This window comes from Mesoplodon bidens (genome assembly GCF_964165515.1).
Source record: "Mesoplodon bidens genome assembly, chromosome: 12".
In the NCBI taxonomy this organism is placed as follows: Eukaryota; Metazoa; Chordata; class Mammalia; order Artiodactyla; family Ziphiidae; genus Mesoplodon; species Mesoplodon bidens.
The window spans coordinates 62541447-62557536 of record NC_138168.1 but is presented as its reverse complement, the minus strand read 5'-3'; the positions used below and the strand labels follow the sequence as shown (position 1 = coordinate 62557536).

The following is a 16090-nucleotide window of genomic DNA, read 5'->3' as shown; positions in this document are numbered from 1 at the left end:
AGAAGCTCTTTGATCTGCTTGCTGTTTGGGTCCTAAGAGATTCCTATTTCAGGGCGACTGGTCTGGTCATATCCCTGGGTGCCCTACACTGGTGTCCGTGAAAGCTCACCTGTTCTTTCTGGGCATTGCAATGGCATGTTCTGCTGAAGCACAAGATTCCTGCTGGGGCCTGTGATCAAGAAACATGGATATTCAGCAGTGTCGCTGTCCCCCATCCTGTTCCTTCTGATCCACTGATTCTCTCTGAACTTCCAAGTCTACCCACCAGGGCACAAAGAAATTTCTGGATCCATCTATATACCTTGATAGGCAATGGGGAACTGAAGCAACTGCCTCAGGTCCAGGTGTTAGAAATCTCCCTCGACTCGGATCTACCAGCTGTGTGGTAGCACATTCTTTCAGCATTACTGAACAGGAACTTCTCTAAAGAGCTTGTGCTTTTCCCAGCTACACCCTGAGAACCCCAAACCAAGGTGAGTGTCTCTCTCACTCCCAGTTCTCTGCTCCAACACTGGTTGGAACAGTCAACCCCAAAAGGGGAGCCAGGATGTGTCCGGCTTCGTGCCTCTTCCTCTGATTTGCTAACTCCGCCCAGCACAAAAGGGCCTCTAGATTCCTTCCCATCCTGGATGACAACCCTCCTCCCAGCTGGCTGTGGTTTCACTGACCACGTGCAGTTCTTCTGAATTAATCACTGGTTCAGCATCTCCTACTTGCCATCCGTGAGACCAGCTCAGTATTTACTCCTGCTCTTGTCATTTGTGTTGGTTAATTTTGTTCGTCAACTGAGGCCATGATACCTAGTGTTTGGTCAAACGCCAGTCTAGATGTTGTTGTGAAGGAATTCTTTTAGATGTGATGAACATTTAAATCAGTAGACCCTGAGTAAAGCAGATCATCCCCCAGAATGTGGATGGGCTTCATCCAGTCAGTTGCAGGCCTTATGAGACTGAGGTCCCCCAAGGAAGAAGGAATTCTTCCTCCAGGCCGCCTTTGGGCTCGAGCCTATACTGTCAACCCTCGCCTGGGTCTGCCGCTTGCCAGGCTGCCTTGCAGAGTGTGGACTTGCCAGCCCCCCACGGTCATGTGAGCTAACTCCTTAAAATAAATCTCTCTATATATAGCTACAGCTGTAGATACAGATATATCCATATATCTAGATATCCAAATGGACATCCATGCTATTGGTTCTGTTTCTCTGGGGAACCCTGACTAGTCCACCATTCTAACACACAGGGGACCACTCATTTTCTCTCAGGCTTTCATCTTGTGTCACATCTTCTCTGGCTTCTTTTCTTTTAAGAGCATCAGAGTATTTCTTTTTTCTTCTGATTGGCAAAGTGAACAGTGAAAATGAGTTAAGTAAAATCTTCTGGTCCTCTCTGTCACTGCAGGGTGCTCAAGACCTGCTCTTGGGTGGATTATGTTGAGAGAGATCAGAAGACTGATCCCTAAAGACATGCGGTTCTAACTATTCAAAAAGACGTCACTACCCGAATCATAATTTGACTGTATATTTTGAGTTACTAATTTATTGTTTTCTCCCTTTTATTTTTCCTTTTCCTCGACCCCTTCCCAATCCAAGCCTTGCTCTTCATTCCCTCAGGAGACTGTATGTCAGGGTAGAAAACAGAAGTAACCTGTAACCTGTAATTCTGGTTTTGGCTTTCCAAAGAGCTTATGCTTGAGCTTAATCCAGGGGGCTAAACAGGGGCTAACAGGGCAAGGGGTGCTCATACCAACAGACAGAGTATCCCAGAGAATTTGAGGAAGAGCAAGGTTTCTCCACTCCAGGCTGGAAAGCAGCAATCAATGACTAATACTCAACTTTTATGGTACAGCTCTGGGTTTGGAGGTTCAGGGTGTACACATACTCTAGGAATGAAGGAAGTGAAACTGAAATTGTCCGTTAATCTAGTAAATGACAGCTCTAATAGCTAATAATATCAAGTGCCTGCTATGTGCCAGGCCCTATACTAAGAGTTCTTACATGTATTAGTACTATTATTTTCTCCATTTATTTAAATAATTTATTTAATCGGACACCAGATTAATAATTTATTTAATTTATTTAAATAATTTATTTATTTAAATGATTTGCCCAAAATTGGGCAGCTGTTAAGATGTGGTTGGGCCACGGTTCCAGAATCTTTACCTGGAATCCTAACCTAAATGGTCAGACTCCAGAGTGCTTACATAATTAACACAGATAAAATAACTGCATAACCAATGCATCTGATAACAATAACAGTTTAAAAGTATAGATTAAGGGGAATTCCCTGGTGGTCCAGTGGTTAGGGCTCTGCTCTTCCACTGCAGGGGGCACGGGTTCGATCCCTGGTCAAGGAACTAGGATCTTGCACATCACACAGCAGCATAGCCAAAAAAAAAAAAGGGTAGATCAGGAAGAATATTTATATGGCTAATTCTGTACATTGACTTATTAATTGGAACAAATTATAATAAAGAATACTTCTTTAAAAAAAGAATACTTCTTTAGAATTTCAATGCTTCTTTTGGTTCTGCTATGATTACTCAAATTACAGTAATAACTTGGAAAACAATATTCCAGAAAGATGTATTACTCACATGTTTATTTCATCTTCATTTAATAACTGCATCACTAGCAGGGTAATATGAAAGGAACCATCACCGCTCATTGCTTTGGCCAGTCTCTGATCTTGTTGTATTATTGCATTTTGCAGGATCTTAATTCCTTTTGTAATCTAATCACACATAGACAAAACAGAGATTAGGTAAGCAAAATTTCCTTATGGTAACACTGAAATCGAGAAGAAAAATAAGCAACATATGAAATGAGAATGATGTCAAGATCCTTCAGCCAAACAATGCTTAATTGTCTAACTATTCTCAAATATCCTGGAGAAATGACTTGGAAAGTTTAATAGGATGTTTGAGTTAAAAAAATCACACGAAGCTTGTCCGTTTTAAGAGCATCAAGCCCAACACCCTTCTTTTACAGACTGGGCCACTGGTTGAGTGGAAAAATTCTCAATGGCCATGTATCTTTTCAGAAATTTATCCTTGGAATATACAGTATGACTCACTATAATTATGATCTTTCCTAAAAATAAAAGTTTTATTCTTGCCACAGAAAGGTCAAACTGGCAGACAACATTCCATTTCTGTTGGCAGCAATATTTATTTGTCCCCAAGTGAATGTGTCTGAGAACCCATTCTTCATGGCCTTTAGGATTTTTTAGGACAGCAATAATTTCAACAGGAACGACTACTGTCATTTTCCCAGACATGTGCGGAGGGGCATCACCATGGAGAGAGCGCTGCAAACAAGTCGAAATGCGTATGTTAGAAAAACTGTACAGTCCGCACCTAAGCAAAATCCCCGGTCCCTCACCAGCCTTCCCCTCTCAACCTAATGAGAACAGAGAAGAGGAACGGTGGCTTTTCCCTCCTCCATTTCCAGTTGGAGACAATTCTAGTCAACTTCTAAATGTGAGTGCACTGGAAAATAGTTTGAATATGGACTAGCAAACCAAGCAATCCCCAGAGAAAAGAGCACACGTAGAAGCCCAGAGGCAGCAGAATTAGAGAGAAAAGGAAGAGAGAGGGGGCTGGTGATAGAAGCAGAGCCCTAAAAAGACAGCAGAGATAAGAAACAACTGAATCATGAGCACAGCAGGCTGTTCTGATACTAAAGAAGCTGCTTCATCGGGAACGATGTTCCCATTATCTGCAGAATGCAACTGGGCAAATCATGAGATGCCATCCTGGGATCTGACTTCTCAAGTATCTTTACAATAAATCCACATCACCCAAAATCACCTCAGCATTTCTCTAGTCCTTGCAACCTGGAGGACAGTGACATGAGAAGGTGTTTTCCTGGTAGGAAGTTATGCAGTAACACCTAACACAAGATTTCCCAAGGGAAGATGTCACTTCCACGACACCCAACAAAAGAATACTGACAGCCTGATCATTAAAATGCTCCTAAAGCAATAGTACACAAAGATCTTACAGAGTCAGCGTTTCCTCTACCTCTATATTGATAAAACTAAATTGTAAACTCCCCGAGGGCAACATCTATTTCTTCCACCCCGCCATCTCGCCACGATGCCTGGTAATAAAAATAAACACAACATTGAGACCACAACCGTAACTACCCTTTCTTGTGTGGTCACTAGGTTCTAGGCACTAGAGTGAGCATTTTACATATATTCGTTCACTGAAGCCTCCCGCCGATCCTGTGAGGTAAGATGTTGGTACTGTCTCCATTAAAATAAATTGAAACACAGAAGATTAAAAACATCTTTTCGGATTTCCCTGGTGGCGCAGTGGTTGAGAGTCCACCTGCCGATGCAGGGGACACAGGTTCGTGCCCCAGTCCGGGAGGATCCTACATGCCGCGGAGCGGCTGGGCCCGTGAACCATGGCCGCTGAGCCTGCGCGTCCGGAGCCTGTACTCCGCAACGGGAGAGGCCACAACAGTGAGAGGCCCGCGTACCGCAAAAAAAAAAAAAAAATCTTTTCAAGATCATATACCCAAAATAGCAAAGGAATTTGAGAAAAGGATAAATTACAATACATGAGAAAAGATGAGGGAGGTACCTGGAGGAAAAGATCCAGGAGTGAGAAGGAGAAGCGGCCAGAGAGCCATGCACGAAGAGGTACAAGTAATGTGTTTTCAAGAGGAGACAAGGAGAGGGGCAGACATGTGGGTAGTGACTCAAGACATGAAACATCAAGGGAAAAAAGGGCATTTAAAGGAGATTCTGAGGAAGTCTTACTGGATCCTGTGTAATAGAGCACACAGGCCCTCTCATAAAAGCCTTTAGTATAAGTCTACACTACTCTGCGAGGATTTTACACATGAATTTTTGAGAGATTTTTCCAGGTGCAACGAAGTGCTGAGATCAGCTTTCAGGAATGATGAAGCAGCTCAAGAGGGTCCAGGTTCACGTGGGAAGGGCCTAGCCAGTGCCGAGTAAATCATGCGAGCTCAAGAATATCAGAGCTCAAAACAGTATAATTACATCTTCAAATCTTAGCTGGTACATATGGTAATTCTGGCTTAACTGATCGTGAAAAAGTGGTTTAGGATGAGAACTTTTTAATACAGAGTGATGCAAATTAAAGGTACTGGACTTGTATCAGAAATCCTGGATTTTAACCCCAGGTCTGCCGCGGGTGGAACCCCATAGAGGTCACCTGGTCTCAGTGAGTCTTGGTTTCTTCAATTGTAAAGCACTGCCAAACTTACAGGGATGTGTTAAAGGTCACGCAGACAAGCTACAGGAAAGCACTTTGCAAGCTCTGCACCATTTGACTAATATAAGGTCTGCAACACTGCCACTATTATTAAAATCAATGGTTCTCTACCCCAGGGGACATTTGTCAATGCCTGGAGACGTTTTCATTGTCACACCTGGGGTTTGCCACTTGCACTTAGTGGTAGAGTATCTGCATTTTCATAAAAACTGAGTCTTCATTCTAAGCTCAAATACTAATTATATGTAAATTCAGGACAATGCTCAAAAAGTTCCATCCATTTGTATATTCAGCATTTTAGTGCAATGTCCTACTAGTGAAAAATAGTTTTAGGCCATTCATATCTTTGAATTATCCAGTAGCTTGTAAAATTGCAAATTAAAATTTGTAAAACACTTTGAAGACTATTTCTCTGAAGTCACACAGTACTTATAATGCAAAATTAACCTTAACCTATGAAAATTCTAAAGATAATCTAATCAAGTAATGTATTTCGAACTATGCTTTGATGCTCCAGATCAATTTACATATTCCTTGATATCATCTTTAAAAATTTTTTTAATGCATTTTATTACTAATTATATTCTTAAAAGATAAAAAGAAAAAACGAAACTACTTCAGAGTCTTCTCTGTATGCCATTTTAAAAGGTACCAGTGTCGGGCTTCCCTGGTGGCACAGTGGTTAAGAATCTGTCTGCCAATGCAGAGTTCAAGCCCCAGTCCGGGAAGATCCCACATGCCGCGGAGCAACTAAGCCCGTTTGCCACAACTACTGAGCCCGACTGCCACAACTACTGAAGCCCGCGCGCCTAGAGCCTGTGCTCTGCAACAAGAGAAGCCACCCAATGAGAAGCCCGCGCACCACAACGAAAAGTAGCCCTCGCTCACCGCAACTAGAGAAAAGCCCCTGCACAGCAACAAAGACCCAACGCAGCCAAAAATAAATATAAATAAATTTTTTTTTAAAAAGTACCAATGTCATTAAAGGCCAAAGGAAACTATTTTTTACAGTCCCTGTTTAAAATTCTACAAAGCCTTTAAAGCCTATCTGTCATCATAATCCCCAGCCACTGGCAGTATTGCACAATGCACATTTTTTATACCTAATATTGTAGAGCCATATTTAAGTAGAATATTAAAAGAAACTTTAAAAAATAAAAGCTTATTAAAATCTTAAATATTTCATTCATTGAGTAGTTTCTTTGTATTTAGAGAATAAAAACAGACACGAATCTGCTAAACCTCACCACTAAGCCGTGTTCCACATGCCTAAAAATGACACAATAAGAAATTTCATTTTTCTATCTTTTAAGCTTTCTAGTTGATTCAAAGCATACATGAGCTCAAAGAAAAAGCCTTCAAGTTAGTTCGTGAGGGAGAGTAGTTATAGTCTAGCACACAGAAGGAGAATGTCCTTGACCTCATCTTTGGACATTATTTTTGGATTTTTCCTAAGCTGTTAACATAAATTATTCCTAAATTTGCTGCCTCATTAAGATTTAACAGAATTATCCCAACAATTTGCTACCTAACTTTTCTTCAAAGCTGAATACAGTCATTTTTCTTGCTTGTTTACACAAAGGAAAAAACTTGAAAATTTAATGATACAGCAATAAGTAGAGTAAAAATTTTAAAAACATCTTAAAATAGGAGAATTTTCTGTATTTTAACATACATGATGATATCAAGTATTTTCACAACTACATTTCCCAGAAAGGAACAGAATGCACAAATCATTTTTCATCTTTTCATAAGGCCAATAATCTTCACATTACAAAATGATGAAATACAGAATTAAATGTAGAAAATGCCTTTTTAAACCCCTAAAGAGCATCGTATTTTTCCATTAGTATAAAACAATTATCTTACCAAAAAAATTAATACACTCCTAATTTCAATCAGCTTCTGATTGTTCCCTTGCATTTTTCAGTGTTGACTTACCTTAAATTATTACCTCTCATAAGAAAGCATATAAAACCAACATATGAGCAAATCCACCCAGAACTAATAATTAAGCAATTCTAGCCAGTTAAGAAATATTTAGGATTTATTTTAATGCCATTAAATTTCTCATCCTTTTATTTTTAAACTAATGTGTAATTGCAGGTAGTGGAGAAACACATACTTTCACATACATGCAATTAGGATATTTTTATGCAGTCATTCTAATTCATCTTCCAATTCTATTTCTTAAAAATATGAAAATCATGATTTTCCAAAACTAAAGCATTCCAAATGTCTAATAACGTGTTTAAAAATCAAAGACCCTTATAAGTCTGAATACTTTTTTCTTTAAAACTAGATGCCAACAAGTAGAGGCCAAAAGTAGAGCAGCTCATTGTCAATGTGCTAGCTTCCAAAAGCTTGTTTGCAGGTCACTTAATTGGAACTTGGAAGACAGTCTCCCATTGAAATAATGTTATAAATGCTGCTCCTTTTCCCAGGCCTTCCCACAAAAGCCCATAAGTAGTTTCAACAGAAAATTAACATTAGATATTTTCAAACAAACAAACAAAAAAGGTGCTCATATGAAAGATATAATAAGTATCTCCTAATCTCGTCCTATTCCTAGTCCTCCTCCCCATATTTGTATTAAGCTTTCTCTTGCCCACAAATAAGTCTCTTGAGAGGGAAATATTAAATTCTTTGGTTTCCAGGTTACTTGAAGCTTGTGTGCCCCACTATTACAAGTCACCCTACCTCCTGGAAAACAAACTGCCATTGAACCTATGTTATAAAACCAGCATTTGTAACACTGTATTTATTATTTATAAATGTTCTGGTTGGAATTTGGTATGCCAGAAACACACCTTCCACCCTGAAATGACAGTATTTTGTGTGTGTGCGCCTATTCTTGCCAAACTCCGTTCTAGGTACTGGGAACGACCTGAAAAACTCTGTGAGGAAGATTAACAAGTGTCAAATTGCAAGGATGACAAATGACAAAAGGAAAGCCATGAACGTGTTGTGTTTTGTTGTTGTTGTTGTTTGGGGGGGGGGGGTTTGACCTAGTCAGGGTGGTCATGGGTGGGAGAGGTTTGAGCTGAGATTTTGGCATTAACAAAATCAAAAGGAGAGGAAAGGAAACTCCCAGCCAGAGAAGGCTTTCCGGAGGGCAGAGGGAAACTGGCAAGTTCAAGCATAGGCCAGAGGGGCTCAAGCAGAAGGAACGAGGGCTGAGGTGGAAAAGGCCAAGCCATGTAGAACCTTCTAGAATATGGTAAAGCCTTTGTCTTCACCCTAACAATGGGATAATACTGAAGTGTATAAGCATGTAGGTGATGTGTCCAGATTTGGATTTAGAAAATAATCATTATCACCTCCATTTTACAACTGAAGACACCGAAACTACAGCAATTAAGTAACCTGACCTACATCCACAGTGGAGTTTGTAATCCAGCTGGTATCCGAACAAGGTCTGTCAGGTTCCGAAGCCTGTACTCTCCTCACTTTCTACAGAACCTCCAAGAAGTTGAGAAGCAGAAACAAAGGCTACAGGGTGAAACAAAGCAGCTTGCAGGGTGAAAACTAAGGGTTGCAAAGAGTTCTCTCATCCCCTCCTCTCATCTTTGCAGCCTGAATCCTGAACTAAGTAGCAGAAGAAAAGAATCTCTCCACCCTCTTTCCCCTTGGTCCCCTTCCCTGCTAGCCCTATCCCAGCACATCACCCCACCAGTCTTCACTGGAGGAGGAGGGAAGCCGGCACAGGGTTGGAAGGGGCTGGGGCAGGCTCAGAGGGGTTGCAGAGCTGCTGCTCTGACCAGCAGGGCCAAGAACAGAAGCAGGCAGGGAGCAAGAGGAAAGGAAGGACCTAAGCAAAGCAACTTAGAGAAGGGCTCACCCAACTTCTACACTTACAGACGCTGGGTGAAACAATCTCTAAGCAAGAAATCAGAAGAAGGAACCTGGCGTCTCTTCCAATCAGAAATCATGTGCCCTTGGGGACGTCACGTGGCCTGTTTCACAGGCAGTTTCCTCAGGACCTGGCCTCTGTCTGACTGCTTGCTTAAATAGCACCACCTGTGGCTTCCTGCTCTCTTCTCATTCCCATAGGTACACGTGATCCTAAATCTCAGAGAAAACCTGTCCAAATAACTCGCAAGTATTTTAATATATAATTTCTGATTGCATTAAACACTGCATCAGCTAAACACTTTTAAGGGCTATTTTACTGTTAACCTGCCACTATGTACCAGTAAAACCAAAGTCTGATACTTTACTGTATCAAATTCTAAAATCCTGTATTTCTAGGTAATACCATTTCTCTTTTTATGTGTTTTTCTCCCCAACTAAACTGTATCTCACAGACTAGATATTTCCTAGAGTGTCCTAAAAGAATTTATTTTTTTCTTTGATATTTATTTCTTTGATTTCGATTTCATTTGCTTTGATCTTTAAAAATTCACTAGCATTGTGTAGAAACATTCTAGTTAAATAAAGGGAAAAGCAACCTGAAAATATGCCCAGTTAAGAGATCAGAGCCCACAATCAAACAGAAATTCAGATCCAGCTCTTAAGATACATGAAATTGGGCCAAGATAAAAAACAGTCAGTCATCCGAATGAGGTGTTCTTTCCTAAGGCATTTAAATTCCTAACTCACTGATCTAGAGGTCTTAGATACTGAAGTTTTCTCTCTTAGTCACATATAAGGGTTTCTTAGTGTGGGCCAGTTGGCTGGTCCCATTTCCTATTACTGATGCCACATTAATTTTTCAGACTTTTAATAGATTTCTACCAAGTTTGTCATGCACTATTAAGTTGGTACAACAATGAACAATTTTTAAAGAAACTGCGTTGCAATAATCATTACCATGAACTGAACTAAGCAGCAGGAAATCCCAGTTTACTTTCCCCACAGAGATTTCAGAATCTTTTTTTACCAGCTCTCTGCTTCTGAAAGATTCCTCCACTATGATGAACAAACACTTAGAAAGGACCTTGACATGCTACCTGGCAACACTTTTTCAAGCGGCTTTTGCAAAATTATTGTTTAAATATGATTATTTAAATAGTGTTTTTTAAAATTATTGTTTACACATATTCTATATTCCCTGTGTGGCCCAGCTAAAAATGCCACCAAAGACTCTTAAAAGCTGAGAGCAAATAGACTTATGAGCATTTAGTGTACCTTAAATATAATTTAGAATAAACTTAGTAAAAATAATTTAAAAAAAAATAGCACCTCTTTGTTGGTGATCGGAATGGATAGGAAATAGTTGGGTTGATAATCTTTTTGCTTTTTTTTCCTCTTCTTTATTTTATCTTTATTGTTCCATTCATTTTCTTTACTTCTCTCCAAATTTATCTTAGGTACATCAGTGACTAGAGAAGAAAAGTCAAACAACACGTCTAATGCATTTAAACAAAGATAATATAATCAGAAAAAAAACAAGCACTATACAAGTAGCAATCATTCTTAACTGTCATTTTCAAATCTAAAATAGGAATTGGCAAACTCTTCTGCAACAGACCTCATAATAAATATTTTAGGCTTTGCAGATCATACGGTCTTAGTCAAAACTACCCAAGTCTGCTATAGACAAAACACAGATGAATGGGTACAACTGTTTTCTAATAAAAAGTTATTTACAAAGCAGATAGATTTGGCCCATGGGCCATGGGTTCACTAACCTCTGATCTAAAGCATAACTAACAACCATCCTCTTCCCCTTGCCACAATTTTCATGATGCTAGGAAAAATCACTTTTTCATCCATCCTGTATATGTATATTTGTAACTTTTACAACAAAACCACTTGCAGCAGTGCCATTCAAAGTCTGGTTCATGGCCAGTGTCACACTACAAACCATTTGTTCCAGAAACTGAGAGAATGCTTTATAAACTTTCAGAGCAATTAAATTAGGCGAAGTAATTTTGTCTGTCAAATTTTGGCTTCTATTTTATAGATCTTTTTCTTTAACACCTTTTTGCTAATAATTCATGTTTTATTATATTTTACAAAAGTATCAGTCAGCAACATGTAAGAAATTAAAGAAAAAAAAATGGTCCTTGACCATAGATAACTTGAGAAACACTTAGCATGCTTTTCAAGGTCATCTTCAAAAGACATTTCCAACACCCAACAACTCTTATTATGAAGCTATACCCCCAGAAGTAATTTCCAAATCAGCGTGAAATGCCATTGTCTCTTTTACAAATTCTATCAGGGGCTTCCCTACCCATGCAAAACTACCATTAATTTATTTTTCAGGTGTGCCTTCTTGAACAGTAGCTTACTGTTCAAAATACAGTACCTCATAGAGACTTTGAAAAATTCAAATATAATTGTATATTCTGAGGTATGATTTTGGAAGGAGGGAGAGAGGGAGGAAGCACCTTGCCTTACATTCAGTCCTATGAAGTTGGTTTCATCTTTGGGATCAACTCTAACAGACCATAGTGACCAAGAGCACAAGGCCCACGTGCATCTAACTAAACTCCTTATTTTACATATGATGAAAGAGAAGAGAAGAAAAACTTTTTAAAGCAGCTCAATGTCAGAGTCAAGCCTGGTATCAAGACCTTTTAAAGGTCTCCTTCTAGTGTACTTTCTACTGGAGCAAACTGCTTCCCTCTCGCAGTTCTAGATAAGTACTTACTACTACACACAAAACCAAAGAGCGGAAGGAATTGTCCTTATTCTGTTGTTCTTTGAAATATTAATAGTAAACAATTTTCAAATGAATGCTGCAAATAATACTTTAATGCTAACTTCTAAGAAAAATAGTAGAAAACGTTTAAAATTTAAAAATTAAGAGTTTGTGGGAATAGACATGCTTTCTTTCTAGGACTAACATATCTGTGAGCCCTAGAAAAAGACTTAAGACAGGGGTAAATTAAGAGCAAGTTGATCTGGGTAATAAGTCTGACTGTATCATTATGAGTTAAGGCAAAATTACCCAGTCTGTTTGTGCAACCATTTCTCTACTACATTTCTCAACAATATGCATAATGACTAACATGGTTAAAATGATATATCTTCACAGAGAACACATATTTGAAATATCAATTATTAGCTTCTTTTGTACCTGTGAGTTTGTCAGAACTTTTAAAAAGTTCGTAGCATTCTCTGTATTACGAGCATTATCCGAATTGCTTCATAAGATGCCACTGGGTTTTATTTCCCATGCAGGTTTTTTCATATGGAAAATCAAATCAATACACTGAGCTGCTTGTAATTTCAGATATATAAGAAATAGTCCTACCACTGATTGTAGTAACATGAATTAAATGTACTAATTTTAAACAAAAGCCACAAAATATGCTAATGAAGTACCACATATTTTAAATCCATTTCTAAAATACATTCTTAACCCACCTCCATCTGCTGTTAGTAAACTGGCACTCTGGAAAAGGAAACCATTTTTAACATAATCTGGGCTGGAAGCCTGGCTCCACACACTAGCTGTGTGACCTTAGATAAGTCACATAAATTCTCCTGACCTAAGTTTCCTCCTCTCTAATGTGAGGATAATAATAATAGCTACCTCAGGGCTTCCCTGGTGGCACAGTGGTTGAGAGTCCGCCTGCCGATGAGGGGGGCGCAGGTTCGTGCCCCGGTCCGGGAAGATCCCACATGCTTTGGAGAGGCTGGGCCCGTGAGCCATGGCCCCTGAGCCTGTGCTCCGCAGTGGGAGAGGCCACAACAGTGAGAGGCCCGCGTAACGTAAAAAAAAAAAAAAAAAAGTAATAATAATAATAATAATAGCTACCTCATAGGAACATTTAAACATTGACTTAGGGACTTTCCCTGGTGGTCCAGTGGTTAAGACTCCGTGCTTCTACTGCGGGGGTATCTGACAGTTATCAGCCTATGACTTTGAGTAAAAGTAATCTACAAAAGGAAAAGGGGGAGTGGAAATGGCTGCTGGGAAGACAACCAGCAATGCAGCAGAGGCAGCACTAGATAATGAAAGGGCACTGACCCAAAGACTAGTCTGCCAACAAGCATCTTTCCATCAATTCACTTCATTTCTTTATCTGAGAACTTAAAAATCTGGCCAATCCATGGAGAAATAGCTAATTCTAGGTTTGGGGAATAAAATGTACAAGAGAAGGCTAGAAATTCAGACTCCTGGGATCATGTCAGAAGGTCTCTAGAGCCAGTTTGAAAGTTCCCCCACAGGCCAAAGATGAGACAATTTGAACATCAAATGACCATAACAGTAAACTTCTACACAACTTGATTTCTTCAATGATAAACATGCATGTGTGCACGCACACACACACACACACACACACAAATGAAAACAAAAGGAGGAGGAGATCTAGAGATCTCCTAGAAAAGAGACTGAAGAGATGTATCAAATATAATGCATAGACTTTGGTTCCTAAATCAAACCAGCTTTTAAAAAATTACAATACAGGGACTTCCCTGGTGGTGCAGTGGTTAAGAATCCGCCTGCCAATGCAGGGGACATGAGTTCAAGCCCTGGTCTGGGAAGATCCCACATGACGTGGAGCAACTATGCCCGTGCGCCACAACTACTGAGCCTGCATGCCACAACTACTGAGCCCGCACACCTAGAGCCTGTGCTCCGCAACAAGAGAAGCCACCACAATGAGGAGCCCGAACATCAAAACGAAGAGTAGCCCCCGCTCACTGCAACTAGACCGTGCACAGCAACGAAGACCCAACGCAGCCAAAAATAAATAAATAATTGCAATACAATCAGAGAAATATGAATATGACAGGGTATTTGATGACATTAGGAATGACCATTATTTTTCTCACGTAGTAAGCACATTTCAAGGATGCTTACTATTATATGCTTAATAAGATTCCTCATCTTTTAAGGATATACATTATTTACAGAAAAAAGGACCTCTCTACGATTTACCTCAAAATAATCCAGTGAAGAAGAGGTAATGAATACATGAGGCACATTATACTATTCTACTTTTGAATATGCTTAAAAGTTTCTATAATCAATTTTTTTTTTTTTTTTCAGTACGCGGGCCTCTCACTGTTGTGGCCTCTCCCGTTGCGGAGCACAGGCTCCAGACGCGCAGGCTCAGCAGCCATGGCTCACGGGCCCAGCCACTCCGCAGCACGCAGCATCCTCCCGGACCGGGGCACGAACCCGTGTCTCCTGCATCGGCAGGCGGACTCCCAACCACTGCGCCACCAGGGAAGCCCTCAATTTTTTTTTTTTAACCCAGGAGCATGGGAGGAACAACAGCTGCATAATCTAGTAACTAGGGGTCTCTTCTGGTTCTAGTTTTCTGTGATTTGGAATAAAGATACCAACTGTTACTACCTGTACTAATTAGGACATTTTATGGTGAAATTAAACAAAGAATGGTGTCCAAACTAATAATCCAGCTGATTTTATAACCTTTAGTTTATCTCAAAATTAACATAGTAGAAATAGAATCCTAAGCCTATAGTCTAGTTTTTCTTTTTTCAAACTGTAAGTATCAATTCACTAGTGGGTTATGAAATCACCTTAGAAGATTTAAAAAAAAGCACTTTTTAATAACTAGAATGGAATGGATTGGAATGGAAAGCAAAGCAAAGGACAGAATGGTAAACAGTACACTGCTTATGATACATGTATTACTTCGTGAAATTTCAGTTTTTTACATATATATGTATATTGGGTGGCAATGTAAGATCTATTTCTTACTTTGAACATAAGACATACTTTTGCTGTATTTTACTCAATATAACAGTACTAAGAAGAGGAACAGACTTAATAAAACAGTATTTAAAAGACCACTGGAGTGTTCACTATTTTGTTTTATACCTTACCTGTTTAAAACTAAAGTGTCCTCCTGTCTGTAGCTACTCATTTTTGCCATTTCAAATGTTTCATAAGTCCATTTTGCAGATATCCAGAGAAGGAAAATCCTAATCTCTGAAGGTAATAGTTTTTTTTTTTTTTTTAAACTTTTTTCTTTTTTTTTTTAATTTTATTTATTTATTTATTTATTTATTTATGGCTGTGTTGGCTCTTCGTTTCTGTGCGAGGGCTTTCTCTAGTTGTGGCAAGTGGGGGCCACTCCTCATCGCGGTGCGCGGGCCTCTCACTATCGTGGCCTCTCTCATTGCAGAGCACAGGCTCCAGACGCGCAGGCTCAGTAATTGTGGCTCACGGGGCTAGTTGCTCCGCGGCATGTGGGATCTTCCCAGACCAGGGCTCGAACCCATGTCCCCTGCATTGGCAGGCAGATTCTCAACCACTGCGCCACCAGGGAAGCCCTGAAGGTAATAGTTATAATGTGAAAGAGGTCTAATAATTCTGGTATCGTGAGGATGACACAGAGTAAAGCCCCCAATTCAGAATGCAACCTCTTGGTAAAAATAAAGAAGTACAGGGTTCTTCTAAATTCCCTTAGTTTCCTCTTATCAATAACTATTAAACTTCCCTCTGAACTGGATTATCTACATTTTTCTTTTGTTAGGCATCACAGACAGGGTTAAGTTTAAAATTATCTGATGTGAGCTGGGCAAAAAAGGGGGAAAGAATTCTGTGAATATTAACTGTTATAGTACAGTTTAATATACCATTATAAGTAGTTTGTCTGTCTTTCTATTTCAGTGAGTCCTGATGATTTATGGTCAACTTGCTAGACACTTGTTTGCATATCTTCTTTGCCTTTCATTTGCACGTTTATTTGTATGGTTTATTTGCAGGTTTATTTGTATGGTTTTCATTTGCAGGTTTATTTGTATGGTTTATTTGCAGGTTTATTTGTATGGTTTATTTGCAGGTTTATTTGTATGGTTTATTTGCAGGTTTATTTGTATGGTTTTCATTTGCAGATTTATTTGTATGGTTTATTTGCAGATTTATTTGTATGGTTTTCATTTGCAGGTTTATTTGTATGACCAGACT

At 39.4% G+C, this 16090-nt stretch overlaps 1 protein-coding gene across 5 annotated transcripts in view; it reads right to left on the bottom strand.

The window, feature by feature from the left end:
* The window catches only part of AKAP7 (A-kinase anchoring protein 7), a 129982-nt gene that overhangs the window by 103246 nt on the left and 10646 nt on the right, over positions 1 to 16090 (bottom strand). For 2 of the 5 annotated variants that reach the window (XM_081250630.1, XM_081250628.1), the window contains exons 3-5: positions 10432 to 10571; positions 2590 to 2726; positions 110 to 169 (exon numbers count right to left, since the gene is read on the bottom strand). In XM_081250630.1, coding sequence (XP_081106756.1) covers positions 110 to 169; positions 2590 to 2726; positions 10432 to 10571 — 337 coding nt within the window. The remainder of the gene's footprint in view (positions 1 to 109; positions 170 to 2589; positions 2727 to 10431; positions 10572 to 16090) is intronic. The other 3 variants (XM_081250631.1, XM_081250629.1, XM_081250632.1) reach the window with 2 other exon arrangements.